We start from the raw sequence: 20,287 nt of genomic DNA on the forward strand, positions 1-20,287 counted from the left end.
AACGGGCAAGAAAACACACATGTTTCTCAGCTGGCCTTGTTGTGAAGTTGTTTATTGGGATGCGATCGGGATCGAATGATTCATTGGCAGGGCCACGAGCTTGATACGGAGAATCACGACTGGCAGTGCCATTATCGAATGTCTGCAAATGTTGTATGCCTTGTGGGTGCCAGACTGGTCGTCACGGACCCGGTATTTGATGACCCGTCGCCTCTTCCGTCTCAAGCACGGCCGCTCCAATCCATGGCTGGCAACTTGCAGACACCCGGCTCCGTGTGCTGTGCCGACGCATAAGCCAAGGGACCAGTTTCCGGTCCGGCGCTAGAGAGAACGGCGCAGCCCGGTCCTAGGGCATCCGGGTCCGACTGCCGGTGGCGCATCGGGTATACCGCTTGGCACCGTCGACCTCTTCGGGGGTCTGCGAGCCCCGGGCGAGCGGACTTGTAAGCGGCGAATCGACCTGACACTGACAACAGGCGGACGTGGCCCGGTGGGTACGGTGGCCAAAATGCAAGATTGGCTCCCCCTCAGACCTGCAGCTACAGGCCGCGGCTAAACCAGACGTGGACACTTTTCAGGGTCCAGCGGCGGGTCTTTCCATCCGTGCAAGGGGGGCTGGGTGTCATCTGGCGATGGGCGGTCTGGCGGCCAAGAGGGTTCAAAGGGGAAGCTGGGGCCGGGGTTTACCTTTGAAGCCGAATTTGTTGGGGAAAGGAAACGACAACGACTTGAAAAATGCATGTGAGAGTCGATCTGTGAAGAATTGTTGACTGACGGCGAACAAGGCGCGTAAGCCAGCAAGCTCTTCCTGGTCGGCTGATTTCCGTGTTGTAACTGTGGTAGGCCACCGCGAGTACGAAGATGTATTACTGGAGACAGCTTTGCTGTCACTGACTGTACTGCAAAGAGGCACGAGAGGTGTGCAATAGACTGTCGTGTGAGTGTTACCACAAGCGCATTATGTTATATCTGTGCAAGTTGAGACTCCAAGCTGAGGCTTCAAGATGTACTACGGATTTGTACCAGCAGGCCTTGTTGTCATCGAGCAATACACTCTTGTCCAATCCGGCCGAGTAGGCTGTCTGCTCCGAGCTCGTGTGACAATCTCATCATCGACAAATGACGGAATCTTGGTCGCGTACCGCTTTGAGAAGCAAGGGGGACCGTGAAGATCAAGGCCCTTGTCGCTCACATGTCAAATGATGGTCATGTAGCGACTTCGTGATGATTAGATAACGGGAGAAAGAGGGTCCTTACCATCAAGACCGTCCGTAGTCGAGAAGTGGAAATCATCAAAGAAAGGGAAGAAAAAAAAAAAACTTCGATACGATGAAGAGAAGATTGACAGAATTGGGCTTAGCGTTCCCCCAACAAAAAGGACGAAGGTCGGGTAGCCATGCTCCACGGCGGATGGACACTTGATGATTCGTGACGTGGACTACTTCATGCGCGTTAGTGTACAACGCAAATAGCTCACGCTGACGTTATCTGACAAAGTGTCAACTATTAAGAGTACCTGTCGCATCCCCCACTAACCACCCACAACGGACCAGGGGCAACTTGCAAGGAGGGTCAGCCTGGGCTTCCAGAAGGACGGCGATGGCCACGGGCCCCTGACAACCCGTCTGCAGGCCCCCAGGATGAGAATTGCGTTGTGTAGACTGGTCTACTAGACTTGCGATTATCAAGTCCAACACCCGTCAGGATTTCAGGAGTTCGGAGCCCCCGATGGGAGTTCGTCAGAGTCGGTTGCCCTTGCGGGCCTTGCCCAACATTGATCTCTTGGTGATCTCTTGTGTAGCCATCGCATAACGTTCAACGTAGCGTGACCCAAGGGCACTGACTGAGCGCAAGACAACGAGTGCCACTGCGAGCTCTGATAATGCCAACAGAGGTGTCGAGATTGGGCCGGCGAGAGGAAGCCGTGGCCATGTCCCGGAAATAGAGTTGGAGCTGGTGTCCAAAGCTCCCAATGCACCATTACCGTTGTCGGAAAGACAAATGTCTGGGACTCTGGGCTGGGCAATGGGTTCCGGCAACGTGCCCAAGCAAGATCCATGTCGCAGCTTTTCAACCGTTTCAAAGCGCCTGACGAACTGCGCGAATCGGTGGGTGAAAGACTGCGAAGTATCGTACAGACCAGACGTACTGATACAGGCCGCCGCGGCGCAAAGGCTTTTTTGCTTCGTCCAACGTGCGATGCTTAATTGGTTGAACCCTTCTGGGACATTTGCTCCGGACGTGAAAACCCGTTCGCAGACGCATTTCGGCGTTGCCATTTCGCCGTCTAGTCAGTCGCAAATTTGCAAGAATGATTGTCGACTCGTCGTCTTCTTCAAGGCTCAAGCTGTTGGTTTACCCCCGCGGCCCCGCCCTTGTTCTTAGCAGCTTGTATGTATCTTTGGCGTTGCTCGGGCCCATCTTGCAAATGTTCCCATGCCTGGGGCGCCAGGATGGGCTTTAAGGACGGAACAAGGATGATGTCGAAAGAAGCCGAGGCAAAAAGTGAGGGTTCTGGTCATTTTGGAGCAAGTTGAGCTTGGATAAGAAGATGGAACCGAACCGAACCCACCCCCGTCCATCCATCCATCCAGTAGTGCCAATGTGGTCGAGGCCGTTTGCCTTAACGTGAACCGGTGATGGTTTTGCGGTGCCTTTCGTCCGTTGTCAAGCTTGAAGGTGTTATTCATGTGTCTCTCAACAATGTTCAATGTTGGTGTACCCAGCAAGTATCCACAATACTAGGAGTGGAGGTACAGACGGGATACTCACGTACGAATGGATACCTACTCTGTAAGCCCCGGTTTTTTGTCTCCAGACAGCTGGTCACTGGTGAGGAAGAACGAAAAGAAGATGTGGCTCTTGGAGCTTGGCAGGACCTGCTGTGTCGAATCGAAGGCTGCAGATGTCAGTGGTGGATTCCACATTGAGTAGTACCTCCCGCGGCCACCCGACAAGCCGGGCAAGCGCGCACGAGAGACTTGCGACTTCAGGAAGGCGGCGAGGGCCAGGTGCGCTTGCATTTTCCCGGCATTTTTGGGTTTTGCTCCGTCCGCTGTTGTCAGGTACTTTGGTGAGGTACCTATGGTTACCTAAGATCAGGTACCTTACATGATGTTTTCCTAAGGTACGCAGGAGGGGGGAAGAACGAAGGAAGGCACGTTGGATCTCGAGCTTCCGAATTCACCGATACCTGGATCTTCTCAAGGCTTTACCTAACTTCTTCTTGTATGTTGCTTGCAAGGCAAGTCGCGAGAGTGCATGGTTAAGTGTGTGTGAGGTACATAAGCAGTACGTGCTTCAACGTCGCATAGCATTGAGAAGCTAAGGTAGTGTGGGCAGGACGAGACATGACAAGGCAAGCCGCAAGACAAGACAAGACACCACGACATCAGATACCGCATCTTTCCACCGAACTCACCAGACTCTCTACCTTAGCTACACATTACAGTCTGGAGCAGAGACAGCCAGCCGCCTTGCCGTTACCGTTGGTCGTGCCGCACCTGACACTTACCGTTGTGCTTTTCAACTATCCGTAAGCAGAAACTTGACGTGCGTGCGCTTTTTGTATGGTCTTGACTTGCATCACCTCGTCTCGCCTCGCATCTGATCCGTTCCCTTGCCGTTGCGCCTTGGCCTCAGCAGCATTGCTTATGACTAAAGCCCGAGCAAAAGAGACAAACTTCTTTCCCGCTTTCTCCCTGACTGCTGAGTGACTCCTGATCAAGACACACTCCCCGCCAGATCCATCACTTCACCCGAAGCTACGTATCCGTCCATACGAATATATACTTGGTACTTGGTGTACCAGGGTGGAGGGGTGTTGACGAAGGGGAAGGCAAGGCACGGTATCCGTAAGGTAAGGCAAGGGGAAAAGGTGGGAGGGGAGGAGCCGCTGGTCTTAGTCTCAGCACATTATCCACTCCTCTCTCTGTCTGGGTGACGGGTCACACACTCTCTCATCCAGAATTTCAACCTTCCCCTTCCCCATATTAAGACCTCGAGGATCCCTTCGCATTGACCTTGCCGTCTCTGCTGTTCTTTCTTCTTTCTCTATTCTCCTCTTCTCTCCCAAGCTCACCCGGCACACTCTCGTCTCCTTCGACAAACCCTCGTTGGACTGGAACGTTGTCTTGGACTCTGTCTCAAGCCTTCTCTTTCGTCCTTCAGAGAAAAAGAGCTTCCATCTCTCTCTTTCTTGTCCTCTCTTCTCTCCCACGTTCGTCCACCACCTCTTCCGGACCGAACCGCATACCAGTCGCTCGACGATCGAACCGACTGCCGTCTCTTCGACCATCGACCCAATACCTGTGTGTGTGTGTGTGTGTGTGTTAGCACTACAGCTGTCAGTCTTCGTGCCGAGCCATTACTGTCAAGAACGACTTTCGAACGTGCGTGCATTGTGTGTCTAGCTTGCTTTTAGCTTGTCACTCCAATTGCCGCGACTCAGCAAATTCCCCAACGCCCGAGCAATCAGCATTGGCGGGACCGCAACTTTTTTCCAAAAAACCAAGCCCCGACTCAATTGGTCAATTAAGCTCCCCCACCATGGCAGGCGTCACCGTGCTCGGCGAGCTCCCGTCCGCCTCTCTCTTCACCTTCCCGCCCGATGGCGCGCATATGGCCATTCCCCCACCTTTCCCCGGGTCCATCGCCGCAGCCCCTCCGGTCGAGATTCCCGACAACATCTTCACCGCCGCTCTTGACCCCAGAGTGCCCATCACCATTGCCACTCTCTACGCCGTCACCGTCAAGCTCCTGAACAAGTACAACAACTCGACCAACCGTAAGCCTTGGGGAATCAGCAAGACCAAGCCCTTCTTCGCCTTTGTCGTCTTGCACAATGTCTTCCTCGCCGTCTACTCGGCTTGGACCTTCTGGGGCATGCTCGGCGGCATGCGTAGGAGCGTTGTGAGCCCCTTTGGCCCCAATGGTCTGGCTGCCACTGCCGACAGCTTCTGCCAGCTCAACGGCAACGGAGGCTTCGGTGCCGCCACCGTCTACAACGAGACTGTCGGTTACTGGTCCAGCTTGACCGGCAACAACGCTCTTGGCTTTGATGGACGCCCCAGCCGTGAGGCCACTGGCAGAATCTGGAACGAGGGACTCGCCTTCTACGGCTGGATCTTCTACCTGAGCAAGTTCTACGAGGTCCTCGACACCTTCATCATCCTTGCCAAGGGCAAGCTCAGCTCCACCCTCCAGACCTACCACCACGCCGGTGCCATGATGTGCATGTGGGCTGGTATGCGCTACATGTCCGCCCCTATCTGGATGTTTGTCCTAGTCAACTCCTTCATCCACGCCATGATGGTAAGTTTTGCGCCTATTTTGCTCAACTGAAGTGTTGCTAATAGTCGTCTAGTACACCTACTACACCATCACCGCTTTCAATATCCGCGTCCCCATGGCCATCAAGCGAACCCTCACCACTCTCCAGATCACTCAGTTCCTTGTCGGAGCTACCTACGCCATGGCCCACTCCTTCGTTTCGTACACCGTCCCCGTGACTGTCTACACTGCCAAGAAGGGCGCCGATGCTATCACCCAGTCTTCCACCAGCACTGCCGCCGAGACCGTTGCCACTGCCGCAACTGGCGCTTTTGAGGCTCTCAAGGACATGGTCTTCGGCGCTTCTGCCAAGGTCGCCGAGGAGGCTGCCGCTGTCTCCGTCGCCGCCGCCGCCGCTGCCCCCCCTCAGCCCGGTTTCGTCGCTGAGACCATCTTCGTCACCCAGCCCTGCGTTACCACCAGCGGCGAGACCTTTGCCATCTGGCTCAACGTCCTGTATCTGGCACCGCTCACCTACCTGTTCGTCATGTTCTTCATCCGCAGCTACATCCGCCGCAGCACCGCCGCACCCAAGGGCAAGGGCAAGGCCCGTCGTGAGAGCAATGTTACTCTTGCGGAGAAGGCTGGCTGGGACGCCGCCCGCGAGGTCAACCGCGAAATCTACAACGGTTCTGCCTCGTACAACGTCGAGGGCAGCCCCAAGCGCGCTGGTAACGGCAAGGCCAAGCACTAGGGAAAGCTGGCACGCATGGATCGGTCCTGAATATAGGACGTAATGGGAAAAGGGGTAAGGGGGGAACACGGCTGGAAGAGAAGCCTGAAAGAGGTCTTCTCGTGGAGGCGGCATTGGGTTTGATTCAACGGCGTTTTGAGCTGGGAAAACATGATTGGGGTAAAGCATTTGCATCACCCGGAGCGCTCGTTATCTAGTCGTGACCGTCTAGTGTCTTGCATTTCGCGCGTAGGGTAAATAGGGCGAGCCGGGTGTCATCCATCCGGTGCAAGTATGTATAGTCATCATCAATATGAAATTTGACATGTTAAATATTTTCGTGCATATCGGTTTTGTTCGAAGAGGTGTCAGGTCGAACTTCCGGCCTAAATGTATTTATCAGGCTTTCTCCATCCACATCCGGGGTGTAGAAGCATAATTGAACAACATTCCCGGAACGGAGAAAAGGGGGAAAGCCACCTCGTGTGACGACGCGGCGGCGGCGAAATTATGGGGTACAGACCCGAGCTCTCGGGTCCGATCAGCCGGACCATCTTCTCCGCATTTTCGTCGTCTTCCGGATGCGGTGGGGGGCCAAAACCGGAGCTCACTCCGATGTGGTCGGAAGGAGGCGAGAGGAAGGGGGGTGTAGACGTACTAAAATTGGTATGCCGTGTTCAGCCTCTCCTCTCTCTTTTTCATTCGCTCGCATGTCCACCTTGTCGATCTCTGGGCTGCTTGTCTCTGGATTTTCTGGGGGAAAGGTGTGTCTGAATGGGTGAGTCAGTTGTAGTGGTTTCGAGTGAACCCGTACGACCATGTCATGCTACATGAGAGCTGCTTCAAATGAATTGCTAATTTGGCGTGTTTGATGGTACCTCGAAGGTGCTGATGAATGCGTGGGAACAACGATTGCTGTAGATTGTCAACTAGACCAATGCCACACATAATAATGGTATTTGGGGCGTGTGGGCCAGGTAGTCGTCGTTGGTCTTCCAGGAACGGGTTCGGCTACGATACGAGAGAGCCGAATACGCCACTGAACCCTGAAGCGAGTTTCTCCCTCGATAATAGATTGCATCACTCAATTGCCGCGAAGCCTCGTTCTCTACAAGCCATGTATCTCTTGTTTGCCCTCTTTGCGCCCTGATTCAGTTCCAAGCGCAGTGCATGGGTAAGTGAATATGCTGCTTGGTCAACCTCGAATTACAAGACGGAGTCTGAAGACACAAAAAGGAAGAAACAAAAAAAAGGTCTTTACAATACGATGAGGCGCAAAAAGCTCGAAACGTACTCGTCTACCGTGGCAAGGTGTATCGAACGCCCTGCTTGTCAGTGGAGAGCTTGCTCGTAGGGTACGACGTTTCGTTTTTCAACTCGCGCATAACGCCTTTCCAGAATAGGCACTGCCTTGGATGAATTAGACAGAAGAACTAGTCGAAGGAACCAAGCAAGTCTATCTTGGGATCTCCATGGGATTGTGGATTCGCGGGGGTGGGGGGTTCTCGTTAGCCCCTTTGCTGATCGTTCTCGATGTCCGGCTGCTTTCGTCCAACCTTGTGTGACTTCACCTAGGTACTAACCTCATGTTCTGTATCGCGTTGTATGCGGCCAATTTTCCTTAGTTCAGGTTGTGTGGATTGAATAGTCATGCTTCTTGACTCATATCCGCGTCGTAAAGGCGCAGCAATACAGCTCTCTCACAGAAGACGGTTCATGGCTTACAACCTACTAGCTTGGCCATATCCGCCTGAAAAGAGCAGCCTCAAACACAAGTTGCCGGTGAAAATGGCCATGGCGTGGGAGGCTCTCAAGGTACCAGCCAAACCAACCTTACTCGAATCATTTCCTTGCCGCCACAAGCCAGGCCAACAACGGTCCTGCAGAGTCATCTACCTGATAGTATTGGAGAAGAGGGCGGCGAGATCCAGGTAGACGAATCACAACGACGCTTACGGCGATGAATCATACAAAGCACATACTCGAATTACCCTAGGTACACGTACTACACATACATACACCCCCCTTTCTTCTCGTCGTTGATCCAAGCTCCTAGGCACTCAGGAGCTTAGCCTCTCGCCTAGTCTCTTCTGTCCCTAAGCTCCCCCTCAAGCTAAATCGAACCGCAGCAGGCGCGGAGGCTACCGTACTATAGGTGTGCGTGTTTGGCCTCACCTCATCTTCTTCTTGCTCACCGTGACCGCCTCTCCTAGCTAAGAATCTGGGCCTTGCATCTTGCATTTCCTCACCTGCTGCTGAAGCTCTCAAGTCAGGCTTAGCCTATCCGGGGACACACTCTCTCAACCCAGCTCGCAAATACAAATGAATCTCGCGGGGAAGGAGACATCAAAATATCAGCAGCACATCACCACGTGAAAAACTTGAAACAAAATGAATTGAATGGGAAAGTGAAACTGTGAGCAGTCAGACGGGCAAGAAAAGAGACAACAAGATCACCAGAGGAAGCGACCCGTCGAGGTCCGACGTTCGATTCGATGCAGAACGCTAGGCTACCTTCGGCTCAAGAATGATGACCACCCACCACCACCACTACCAACCAACAGACTGCTCACTGCCACCACTTATGGACGACCGACGACCTGCCTTACACCGCACACGACCTACGCTGACCGATTTTACTCCGCACAGGTCAACGACATCTGACCGTTGAGCGGTGAGTCAAAGTATCAAGACTGGTATTAAGCATACTCCTAGAGAGAAAGACATCATGACCGTTTACTAACTACAGGCAGAAGCAGCTGTAGCCTTGAGAAGGGGGCGTATAAAAGCATTACTAAGGAATCCCATCGTTGTGGCCTAAACCGACAGGAAGACAATTCATCACACTTCTCGGCCAGGTTCGTGTGAGGTTGAGTTCAGGGCAGACTTTACTCATATGACAACACCTAGGAACCTATGGGAGAGTCCTTCTAGTTAGTAAACACCGGAACCGTAGAGCTCACAGGACCTTGACAACACCACTTTCCAACGCTCGTGTCCCATTCAGCAGAGAATACTCAAAAGACCACTCCCACTCCTAATGACAAACACTTGATTCTCATCCTCGTATGCCATCATATGGGAGAAAAGTACTGAGACCAAAACAGTCGGAGGCCTGGTGATTGGTACCAGACAACCACCACTGTCATCATCCTCTGGGCTTGCAGGAGTCAGAGCACCCGGTTACACGGTTCTCTCATACCCAGGTAGCTCACCCACTCTCGGTTTTATAGAGGCAAGGTTGCGCATGCCTTCACGGAGTGCGGATTAACATGCGGAAACCATATAGTTCCTTCCGGCCGTTGAGACAAAGACAAACGAGACAACAGTCACGCCCTCAGGTACATCACATACTATTACTCATATCACAAGTCACCGATAAGCCAAGGTTTGCAGTCAATGGGAGAGTTTGTTTGCAATTGTTTGTATTGTTTCTTCCGAGACCTCAGAAGAGTGTGAAAGGCAGAGACCGGCTGGACTCGGCCGCCAGCGCAAACAAGGTTGGCTGCGCGCCCGCCCCGTCCGGGTTGTTTCCCCCTTCCCCCCTCTCTAGATCTCCAACCCGTCAACCAATACGGTGACGGCAACTCTAAATACACGCAACGACGGTCCATGAAGGCGTTCGGCCGACTTGCTCCGCCCTCTCGTCTCTTTTCCTCCCATCCCAGGTGTAAGATAGTCATACCCCCGGATGGAGATCCGAGTACGCGGTGCGAAAAGCATGTGGCCGTCACATCAGGGTATAAGCCTTCAAAGGGGTATGCCGCTAAAACTCCGTAGAAACTGGAGTGTTGAAAAATTAAGAGCCCGGTTGTATCGCTTTCCCATAAAAACAACCCTTTTCCATATGCGATTGATATGAGGGGAGTTTGGCAAAGCCAAATCCGAGTCTTGGTGTGTCCGTCCAACGCCACGCTGTAAATGCAAAACAGAGTCCAAGCCAATCCGGCTGGGCTCGAAAACCGATGAGGCGTTCTATTGCGGATGAAAGTGATAATGGGTGACGCATGGTGCAGTCCATTAGTGGGTATTGGTGTGTGAGTCGAAAGGGTGTAAAAAGTGTTTGGTGATTTTCCATGTCTGGTATCGTCGGGGCGGCTGGTGAGAATCGCCACCGTCGTGTGAGTAAGTCTATGATTCTATTGTTTCGCTCTTCATTAAGGCCGTGAGTCGTAATCCGCTGGGTGTGAGGGCACCCTTGTACTTTCTTTGTCGTCTCCAATGTACAGTGTACATTTAGAATGTGCTCCAGTTCCAGTCGCGAGGAACACTAGCAGCTACCTCGGGGCCCTTGGTAGGGGGGAGCATGCCAGGCATCATCGGGGCAACGGGGCTCGCGACGATGGGGCTCGACGGGGTGCCAGAGGAGTCGGAGCTCTGATCGCTACCGCTGCGGCTGCCGTTACGGCTCTTCCATACCTTAAATTCGGTGAAGCAGTGGAAGCAGGCGCGAGCGAGGGCTCCTCTGGGGTTGTAGTTGCAGTCCTCGTCCAGAGGGATGACTTCACCAGAGTGGGCACCGCAGAAGATGTTGCCACAGCGGCGGCAGTGATGGCGACGGTTCAGGGCATTGAACTTGCGCTTGCAAGTCGGGTCGTCGCACATGATGGACTCAGAGTCGGGCTGTTGGGGTTTTGTTAGTTATATACTTCAAGGCAGATTGGCGAGAGTGTTGAGAGATCCAACATACCTTCCAGTGCTTGCGGGTGGGTTCGCCAGCAACGTCGGGGAAGAGCTCAGGGTCCAGCTCGAGGTCAATAACCTTGCCACTGTCACCGGTAGAGCGGCGCGACAGCTTGGCTCCGAGAACGCTGAAGCCAGGGAGGCTGATGAAGCTGCTGTTGGCGCGGCGCAAGCAGAGCAAATCCTCGCCGTCGAGGTCCTCAACCTTGGGAGCGCGCGGCTTCTTGGAGTGGTGCTGATTTGGGCGGAGGACGGCGGGCACGTAAACGGGGCGAACCGACTCGGTGAGGCACGACTTGGGCGAGGTGGGAGAGCCCTCATGAGGAGTGCTCAAGGGTGATGTGCGGTTGCGGAAGGGTTGCGGTTGCGGTACTGTTTGGAAGGAGTGGGATCGAGTGTGTGTGAAGTGAGGGCGATCCTGGGGGTAGAAGGAGGGGCCGCGCTGCTCGGCGAGGGTAGGCATTATGAGGTCGGTTGCCATTATGTCAAAGTCGAGGTGAGGTTGGTTTGTAGGAATTGTTGGTGTAAGTGAAGCTTGGCGGTGAAGGATGCAGGGCGTCCTAGGTGGGTGTTCAAGGCGCTCGATTGCTGGAATTCGAAAGGGCGTGTGGTTGATTTCTCGTAAGAATCGAGGATGGGAAGCAACGAATACTTGTTGCGACGAAGTGTTTAGTGATTAGAGAAAAAAAGGGCGGGACGTGGTTGTTGGCGTCGCGTTTGGTCGGGAATGCTTCGTATTAAACCTGGTGTAAACCGTGGATCGAAGCGGTGCCCAAGAGGATGGTAGAGGTATGGGTATAGTTGTGGTTGTGTTGGACGGTGGTTGTCGGTGTAGAGATAAGGATGCGCTGTGCCACCAAACGAGGTCGTACTTTTTGGGTTTGCTTGTGAATGTGAGGTGTAAGTGAGGTGAAGATGACCTGATCGGGAGTGGTGAGTGAGTAGGCAATCGCAGCAAGATAAAGATGCGTGCGTTGCGATGGAGGGGAGCGGAGTGGTGAAGTAGTTTGGGCGGGATGCTTGGGGTCTAAATGGATGGGACGAGACTCGGGGGTGCGGAATGAGGGGGGGGGGGGGCGTGAGGATGAGAGGCCCAGTAGCCTTGAGGGCGATTCAGTCGGATGGAGGGGGTGCGCTGTAGGAGAGTACGTACACTATCTTATGGGCGGTGGGTGGAAAAGGGAAGGGGGGCATGCGGGAGCGGGTTCCCTATTAGATTTATTCCTGCGGCAATTGGCGGAGGGAGTTGCCCGCCCTCTCTTCCTCTCCTCCAGTGCCAGACCATACGCAGTTAGTAGACGACGGTACAGATAGGAAAGAGAGCGAGGAATGAGAAGGGGGGGCGTGTCTCTCATTCACCCTCTCACTCTCTCACTCTGCTTTCTCTCTCTCCCATTCTCGTCGTCTCTCTCGCTGTCTATCCGTACCTATCTGCTCCAAGAGACATATGGTGGGTGTGAGACTTGAAAGCAGTAGTAAACAAGACACACACCCTCTGCTTCTCTCTCTCTCTCCGTATCTTCTCTCGGCATGGCTTTCCTTTCCTCTGTGCATACCGCCGGTACCGTACTCCGTGCTCTCTCCTCCAAAGGTGGTCCATCGTCACTTTCTTCTGCCCACAACGCTTTGCCTCGCCGTTTCTCTGGTTTCGCTACCAACTTACATCCACCCGTTGCTAAGTTTAAAGTTTTCTTCAACTCCAACACATACATACAACCTTCAAGCCAAAACAATATCGCGACCAAAGCAGCATATTGTAAACCTATATGGTCACTGCAGTCCTCGTAGGAAACTTCAAAAAAAAAGCTACGGCCAGAGCAGCTCAGGCCACACACTACCACTTGGTTAGTAGTCAGTCAAGGGAGCGCGGTACGGCAACCCTGGGACCGCGGAAACGTGAGGCGCAAAGGCGGCGGCCACGATCATCGCAGCGGCGGCGGCGACGGCGGCGACCGCCCTTTCGCGCTGCAAGGAATCCCCGTCCTCACCTCACCCTCTCTCTCTCTCACACTCTTCAGACTCTCCCCTCCCAATTCCGCGCCGTGGTCCACCTCCCCCGGAAGGCCCTTCCCAAGAAAAGACCGCTACAAGAGCCAGAGCCACAGCCAAAAAGAGGCCCAGAGCCAAAGTAGGCCAAGCGTCTTCTAGCCTGGAAGCGGTTTAGCCACCGTCCTGGCCCTGTCGCCGGGTGGGCAGCGGCCTTCTACCCGGGTCGTGGTTGGCTGTAGAGAGGTCCGAACCCTTGTCCAACTCAGGACGACACCCCGGGGGCCACCAAGTCCTTGTCTCGTCCCAACTACCACCGCAGAACGGATAGTCTCCCGTGCCTCTGGCTCTCTCTCTCTGGTTCTGGCTCTGGCCCTGGAAGAATGTGTTTCCACAGTGGCTCGAAAGTCGAAACTCCCTCCTCCGAAAGTGCCCTCCAAGCCTCCCGCGGGTTCCTCTCCTTTCCTCCCCTAGCCTCCTCCAATCCTCCTCCTGCTCGAGGCTCGCCCTCTTTCTTCACTCCATTTTCAGCACGGCCCCCGGCATTGTCTCTGCTGCTCGCTTCATCTTCCGTGCGCTGCTCCGGCTTATTGTTTCCTTCGTCTCGTCTCGTCCGTGACCATCAACCCCCCCATGCCCAGTCGAGAAGCAAGGTCCGACGCTGCTTCAGCTTTGCTTACAATCTTCCAGAAGCCAAAAGGACCCTGAAATTGAAGCGGCTATTCTGTACGTAAGGCGAATGCCCCGGCCCACGCCGCTAGCCCGCGCTGCCCACGTCGTTGAATGAAGATCGCTGGGAACCTCCTTGACCAACGGGGCTGCTCGCGTGTCTTCAACTCAGTCTCCTTCTTCTTGCCGCAGTCAAGCCGCCGCTAAGGCCCCCGGGATACCGAACCTATCCTTACAAACGGCCTCTGTACCTTCCTCTAAGGTTTAGTTCATAGGGACTCTTGGCTCTTTTGCAGAGCTTCTAGACGGCCAAGCTCGTGTCATTCGAGATCACGGGCTTTCAACTGCCCCAGCTTCCTCAGTAAGTGACTAGGTTACCCAGTTCCAAGGGTCTCGAAGACGAGCAGGCGAGCAGAAAAAAACAAAGAAAATAAAATAAAACACGGGATAGGGAAAAAAGCAATAATGCTTCTGTAGCGCCTGTAGCCCGTAAATTAGCGGTGGGCGAGAAAGCTGTCGGGGTGAACCTTTGAGACACGATGGCCCTCCGAAAACCCACTTGACGTCGCCCTCCCGCCTCGTCACTTTATTGCCTGACTGGTACGAAGTTACGAACTGCTCCAGTTCTCCAGCCATTTTTGACACTCCGGAGAAAGACCGCAATATCGCCTTGGCTCTCTGTCTCTCTCTTTAGACGATGGCCGTTTTTGGCGTCCGCTTGTAAGTGCCGACGGCTAGAGCCTACGTGACGACGGCGACAACCTACACGAAGGGTGGGCAAGTTAAATTTGCTCAACGTAATAGCTGCTCTTGGGTTGGTCCAAGAAGGTTCATGTTTATTGCCGCTTCACGATGCGGCTCCTCTTCCACGCTGCGGTTGCTGCATCGTCACCGCCGTGGCCCGAGATACACATTGGCAGGGGCCGTCGGACAGAGACCGATCTGGACTCTGGTGAGCGCTCTTGTTTTTTTTTTTTTTTTTTTTGCTGCCGGCTGCCGCTCGTATCGCTCCCACGCTCGCATCGACTAAGGCGGGCTTGTCGACGCATATCGGGATTCGGGGATGCGTCCTCCACTTCTCCCATGGATGGAGCGGCTCGCCGCTTGCCCAGCGTGAAGCAGGGGGGATGAACCGAGAATTCACAAGGGCATGGAACTCTTGATCTTGTGATTGCTTGTACGTACGCAAAATATCGAACTGCCAGATCTGTTTATGAGTAGATATAGTGCTGTCCGGAGATGTTCTTGCGGCTGCATTCATCTACTGTGTAGTAATTTGATTGTGTCTGGTAGCTTTGGTGTGATGAGCAGGTTGATGCTGGATGTGCTGTTGAGCGTATTTCCATCCTGGGATGCTGTTCCCGACAGGAGTCCTTCTTTGGCGGCGATCCGCCTCCTCCCCTCCCCTCCTGATGCGTGGATGCGTGCGCGCATCCATCCATCCGTCCAGGACTCCAGACGTCCATCCTGCAGGATACCTTATGCGTGTGCACCGCGATAGGCGGGACCCAATCGTCCTGTGCGACGTCGGAACGCCTGGTCTGAGTGCCCCTCTCGGTGATGACTGGCAGGTCAGACTTGCTGCATGTTAGTCGGCCGTGACCCAGAAACCAGACCAAGGCCCAGCAACGAGAGTTGCATTTCAACTATTCTCGACTCTTGGAATTGTCTCGAACTCGGACCTGATGCGGCATGCAAACGCTGTCCCTGCTGCGTGGGTTGCTTGGTTGTCTAATGAATCAGCTCACAAGGCATGAACTTGGCCTGGGCCACAGGTGCGAGTATTGCTAGACCGGTGCGAAGCGTACCGCCTGGAGTTGCTCTTGTCCTTCTGCTACTGCATGGCAGATGTCGGGGGAAACTCTGAAGTCTGAACCATAGGCAAAGGCGCCAAACCCCACCGCTCATCTGCTCAATTGCTGCTTTCGGCCATCTAGCCGGGGTCTGTCTGTTTCTCTCGCCCTCTCCACATTGTGGGGACTCATCCTCCACTGGCACTGGTCAACTGGACCAGACGAACGCTGTTCATTTCCAATCGCCGTGACTCGCTACCTCTTCTCCGATCTCCAGCCTCCCCAGTCGAGGCTTGTTGCTTGTTGTTCGCGTGGTTGGCACGGTTGACGGTGTCCGTCATTCAAACAGTGGGTTATAGCTTGTGGGTGAAGGTGGCTACGCTCCAGCCTCCAACACCACTTCTGAAATTACCACGCTTCAGCCTCCGTGATGATGGATGCACCGTCCACATTGCCGGGCTGAAGACGACGTGTCGTCTGGCTGTCTTGGAGCTGCAGCAACCACAGCAAGCGTCCTGTCAGTTGCCAACGGGGTTGCTGCAGGGTGTGTGGCACAACGTCGGTGTGCTATTTGCGGAGGTGATCAACCACATGGGACAGTCTGACAGTCAGTCGCGTTTGTGGTGTCGCTGCAATCCGCCGCCAGCTTTGTGGCTCCCGACCGCCGCCCAACGCTTGTAAGTTGACAGGACGGGATGCCGTTGAGACTTGAGTGACATGCCATGCCAAACTTGTCCATAGGTCGCAAAGTCGCAAGTAGCTGCATCTTGATGACGAACCCTGGAATGTCCTGCTCTAGCCTCTGCTCAGATCATGATCTCGACAGGCTCTGCCTTCGAGCGCTGCTTCTTCCGGGGCAACAAATCAATCAATCTCCAACCCAATACGTCAGGTTCGCTATGGTTCGGATTTCCAGTGGCCCATCAGGCCGATCTGGCGTGTCGGCCGAGTGAGAGAGGGACGGGAGTTTGTCTCATTGGTCCGCCGTTGTTTCGTGGCCTGAACTCACTCCTCGAACGTTCGCAAAGACTCCGAGATGTACTCCGTACTCTGTAATAACTCACAGTGCTGTAAGGATCCGTGGAGAAGTTGTCTCCAAATCCGAGTCATTTCAACCACTGAATATGACGCAGGCAGTGCAACCTCCGATTCTCGTTGATTTCGGCCAATGTCCATCAATTCCTGGACGAGTAAAACCCAATCCAGCCACAGATGAAAGATCTGCTCCGAAAACTTGACAAGTGAGAGAAATCGACAGAGGTCGACGTCGACACCCCACCGCGCCTCTTGTCTGCGAGGAAGCCCCGGAGGTTTAGCAGCGAGATGCCATACTCTAATGGAGATTGAGGGGTCAATGGGCCCAGTATCTGTATCTGGATCCGTGCAGCGTACGGGTACCCAAAGCAACACGAAGCGAAGCTTTCTTTGAAGCAGAGGCCAGATGGGCAACTGGGCCAAATTGAGAACATTGTGCAGGAAGAGGATCCAGAAACTTCAGCAGGAGAACCGGTCGAGTGGAGCTCTTCCACTCTCAATCCCACGATGCTCTGCTCCAGAACACATCCAGAAGCCTGGAGACTGTGGCCGTTACGGAGCCGCTTTAGCTTGGCATTTGCAAATAGGTTGCTCTGAGGGCCCGCCCAAGACGGCGCTTCAACGTTTGCGGTCGAGTTTCTGTGGTGCTGAGATATATTACCATCAAGACCACAGGCTGAAGGGCCTGCCGCCTCGCCCGAGCTGTGGATAGGGCCGCGGTATTCTGTGCAAGTGTGGCGGGGATCCCAGCAGGCAAAACCGCTGCGCAGCATTGGCAATGGGGGAAGCCAATGCAGCTCCAGCTCCAGCTCCCGCTGGCCACCCCTCTTCCCCCTTCTTCTTTGCCACAGCCTCGCGACGCCAGTCTGTTCGTTCGCTGTCGCCGAGCGCTAGGACGCAGGAGACGTGAAGAGTCCCCGGAATCTGGCCGACTCCACAGCCTCACACTCTCCCGTTCGTCCACTGCACCTCGGCGGTTTTTTGGCTGTTGGCTTCGGGCGTGTTCCTCTTCTGACAGCAACGTCCGGCCGAGGCTCAATGCCGGCACCGACAAACCAACCATGCCTTTGACGGGGAGGCGAAACGCCCCAGGACGAGACCGCGGTTGCATTGCTAACAGAGCGGAGGATATGAGACGCGAACGACAAAGACCAGAATGCGCTCTCTGTCAAACCTGCGCCACTTGTTTCCGTGGCACCACGAGGGCGACGACGACGACGACGACGACGACGCCCAACGGCAGAAAAAGAGAGACACCGACATTTCAGTTGCTGAGTACTTGTTTATCCCTGTAAGATGATAGGGCGACTGAGTCGGTCCACTGCCAACTCTGTCCTGTTCGCGGCCGGCAACATCAAGATTCGGTAGGCTTTTTGCAGGTAATGGTGGATACCCCAACAGCAAAGCAAGCGATAGGCTTGGAATGTTGGGGTACCTATTCGTAGATACAGAGTCAAGAAGGGAAAAACAAAAGGAATTCTCCATGAGACTTGTCGCTGCCCGGTGGCTGTCCGTTACCCCTTTGCCCAATGGCACGGTCGGTGGCCGGGACGAGATAGTCCAGGATCCCAGGGCAGCCGTTTCGCCGCCATCAGAGATGATCCCTACAGGTGAATGGCTCGCGTGTGAGCGACGTGGTCTTCCCCGGATTGAGGTTCAAATGAGACATGTCGTCGTTAAACGAGCCTCATCTCTCTCCAGAGGGTCCTTTTGAAAAAGCAGGGGGCTTGATCAACCGGAGATATGTCAAGCAGGAAGCTCCAAGGGCATATTTGGTTTCATCGATAACAGAATCAGGTGAGGCTATCCGAGGGGACGGGACCGGCTATGGGTGTTGTGGATTGTCGGTGAGTTTTGAATTGGGGTCGCATCGGCAGTGATCCTCACGCCCAGGAGGGCGGACAGCCAAGCGGTCGATGGCAATCGTAAGATGTGAATTGTGAGGCCTTTTCTTTCGTCTGGGGGGGCCGTTTCGCAGAGGCAGAGCGAAAGAAAGGCCATGCAAATCTACGAGAGGTCGTTCGAGTCGGGCCACAAAGAGACAAAGTGACAAAGTTGATACGCAGAGAGAGTTGAACCGTTTCGCTGGGAGGCTGACTGAGCCTGTGGTGGTTAGACTGTGGTACGTACTGAGTCTTGCAAGGAAGAGGGCAGGAGCGAATCGAGATAACGGACCACTTTTTTGCAAGAAAGAGCACAGACGCGCTTTCCCCAAAATGGCATCCTTGCTGCATGCCATGCTTCAATATCCCTGTCATCCATCAATCGATGCAGGGTCCTCATCGTTCATTGGCTGTCGTGTTTGCGCCGTTATCGCCAGTATCTGATTGGTCGCTTACTCAATTCATGGTGACGCACTCTTGCCTCAGGCAAGGTACGTAGGGCGTGCAAGGCCACCAAAAGACCTTGGGGCGTGCAGGGAACAAGCTCCGATTCCGGGTCCATCACCTCCTTTACGGCCTTCACGTTCGCTGTCGAAGCGCGTTCGCGGGCTGGCAAACGCCTGGCGAGCGAATGGGCAGCTGGCGCATGCAGGGCGTTCGACATGTGACGTCGACTCTGCCGGCATCCCTCGTCGGCGCAGTCGGTGACGGCTCGCTCACCGCCTAGTGACATTCCAACACTTTACAGCGAATCGTACAGAGAGACGCAGCAACAGCTGGCGCATTTCGCTGTTATCACCGTACTCCTTTGCTTTTTTTCATGCCACCTTATCCCGGCCGGGGGTTCGATGCCGCCCAAATGAGTGTTTGAAAGGTTGCTATCTATTGCTTTCCGGCATGGCGGAGGTTCATCCGTCAATTATCTGAACATCCAACCCGGTTCCCCGAATAGGGCAATTGAGAGACAGGAGAGAGTGAGATTGCTGGACAACGAACGGGACGACAGTAACCTGAAGTTCTGATCCGGATAGCACACCCCCCCTCAATCCGATACCTCAATCCGACACCGATGCCAACGACGACAATCACAACCACCACCAAGGCCAAGAGAAAGTCAACGACCGTTCCATGTCAAGATGCGTCGTGATGGTGTTGCCGCCGCCCGCCGGCGTCGATCCGTGCAACAACCCTTTCCTTCGCCTAAACTGCGCCGCCCGGTCGATCTGCTGCCCCAACCATTCTTCCCCCAGACTCTGATGTAAGGGCGAGAGGTCTTGCGTTCCCAAACACTTCCCAACTTTCGCGACGTTCAAGGGGGATTTTCATGATCGTCCACACGGGAAGGGAAGGAATGTGCGTGAGACGGAAGCGCCAGCTCCCTGCTAGGCTACCTAGCAAACTGTTTCCCCGCGGAGGCACACTCAGCACCACCCCCGAAATCCCAATGTGAACTGAGACCCAACCCTCCAAAAGGCTGTCCGACATGAACCCTGCCACCGGCAAGATGCCCGGCTGGCCCGCGCTATCGTACCCGACGCCGGTCGCACCGGCCGAGAAGTTAGAGAGAGCCTCGCCCCCTTTTCCATCTTGAACATCTCTTCTTCTTTCTATCAGACCCTACCTTCCTTCCGAGCCCCGGGCCCCGGGGGAGGGAGGGTGCGCAAATCCTCGAGAAGAAAACGCCAAATGACGTACCGGAGGGTTGCTCTTCTTCCGCTCTAGGAAGGCTGACACGGGATCGCTTTGGGGTAAATCGAGATTCCGACACAATGGCCCAGTGTGGTTCCCACGCCCTCCCCATCACTTCTTTGACTCCAAAGAGACTCCAATTCCTTCCAGGCTTTTCAGCCTATCTCACTGACTCAACATGCTGGACAATTGACGACAAGAAAGAAATAAGGGGAACAAGGAAGCAAAATCCCGCGATTGTCGGTTCCTATGGTGGTGGTTTGGCTTTCGCAAACATGACGTCGGTGCTAAACACCAAACCCCAGGCGCGGTCCTCGACGATCAGGATAACCCCCGTACGGAAAACATTGCCAAGGATCGCCCAAGCTCTGATATCGATGCCCCTAGGGGAAGCAGGACATACGTAAGTATGCCAGATATCTTGGAAAGAACTGACGCACAGAAGGTGTTTTGGCCCTTTTGATTGTCACTCTCAAGCTTTGTCCAGGCCGTTATCAGAAACTGTGAGAGTAAAGAGAGAGCCCTGACAAGCTGACGCTCGACAG

At 54.4% G+C, this 20,287-nt stretch overlaps 2 protein-coding genes across 2 annotated transcripts; one reads left to right on the forward strand and one right to left on the reverse strand.

Moving 5' to 3' along the window:
- The first annotated feature begins 3,961 nt into the window (after nucleotides 1-3,961).
- HER10_EVM0003568 (GNS1/SUR4 family protein) lies at nucleotides 3,962-6,205 on the forward strand. Its single transcript, XM_035473240.1, has 2 exons — nucleotides 3,962-5,313; nucleotides 5,366-6,205. The coding sequence occupies exons 1-2, from the start codon at nucleotides 4,549-4,551 to the stop codon at nucleotides 6,023-6,025; spliced, it is 1,425 nt and encodes a 474-aa protein (XP_035335847.1). The 5' UTR covers nucleotides 3,962-4,548; the 3' UTR covers nucleotides 6,026-6,205.
- A 3,232-nt stretch (nucleotides 6,206-9,437) lies between these two features.
- HER10_EVM0001372 (FYVE zinc finger) lies at nucleotides 9,438-11,894 on the reverse strand. Its single transcript, XM_035471122.1, has 2 exons — nucleotides 10,695-11,894; nucleotides 9,438-10,627 (listed from the first exon to the last, which is right to left on the reverse strand). The coding sequence occupies exons 1-2, from the start codon at nucleotides 11,166-11,168 to the stop codon at nucleotides 10,241-10,243; spliced, it is 861 nt and encodes a 286-aa protein (XP_035335649.1). The 5' UTR covers nucleotides 11,169-11,894; the 3' UTR covers nucleotides 9,438-10,240.
- Between the last annotated feature and the right edge of the window lie 8,393 nt (nucleotides 11,895-20,287).

Source organism: Colletotrichum scovillei (assembly GCF_011075155.1).
Source record: "Colletotrichum scovillei strain TJNH1 chromosome Unknown Contig00003, whole genome shotgun sequence".
Lineage (NCBI taxonomy): Eukaryota > Fungi > Ascomycota > Sordariomycetes > Glomerellales > Glomerellaceae > Colletotrichum > Colletotrichum scovillei.

Bases quoted from the DNA above. Each gene is read 5' to 3' on its own strand.
- HER10_EVM0001372 (XM_035471122.1), bottom strand. From the start codon at position 11,168: ATGGCAACCGACCTCATAATGCCTACCCTCGCCGAGCAGCGCGGCCCC. The intron at 10,628-10,694 runs GTATGTTGGATC...AAACCCCAACAG, and splicing joins CCACCCGCAAGCACTGGAAG to CCCGACTCTGAGTCCATCAT.
- HER10_EVM0003568 (XM_035473240.1), top strand. From the start codon at position 4,549: ATGGCAGGCGTCACCGTGCTCGGCGAGCTCCCGTCCGCCTCTCTCTTC. The intron at 5,314-5,365 runs GTAAGTTTTGCG...ATAGTCGTCTAG, and splicing joins CCTTCATCCACGCCATGATG to TACACCTACTACACCATCAC.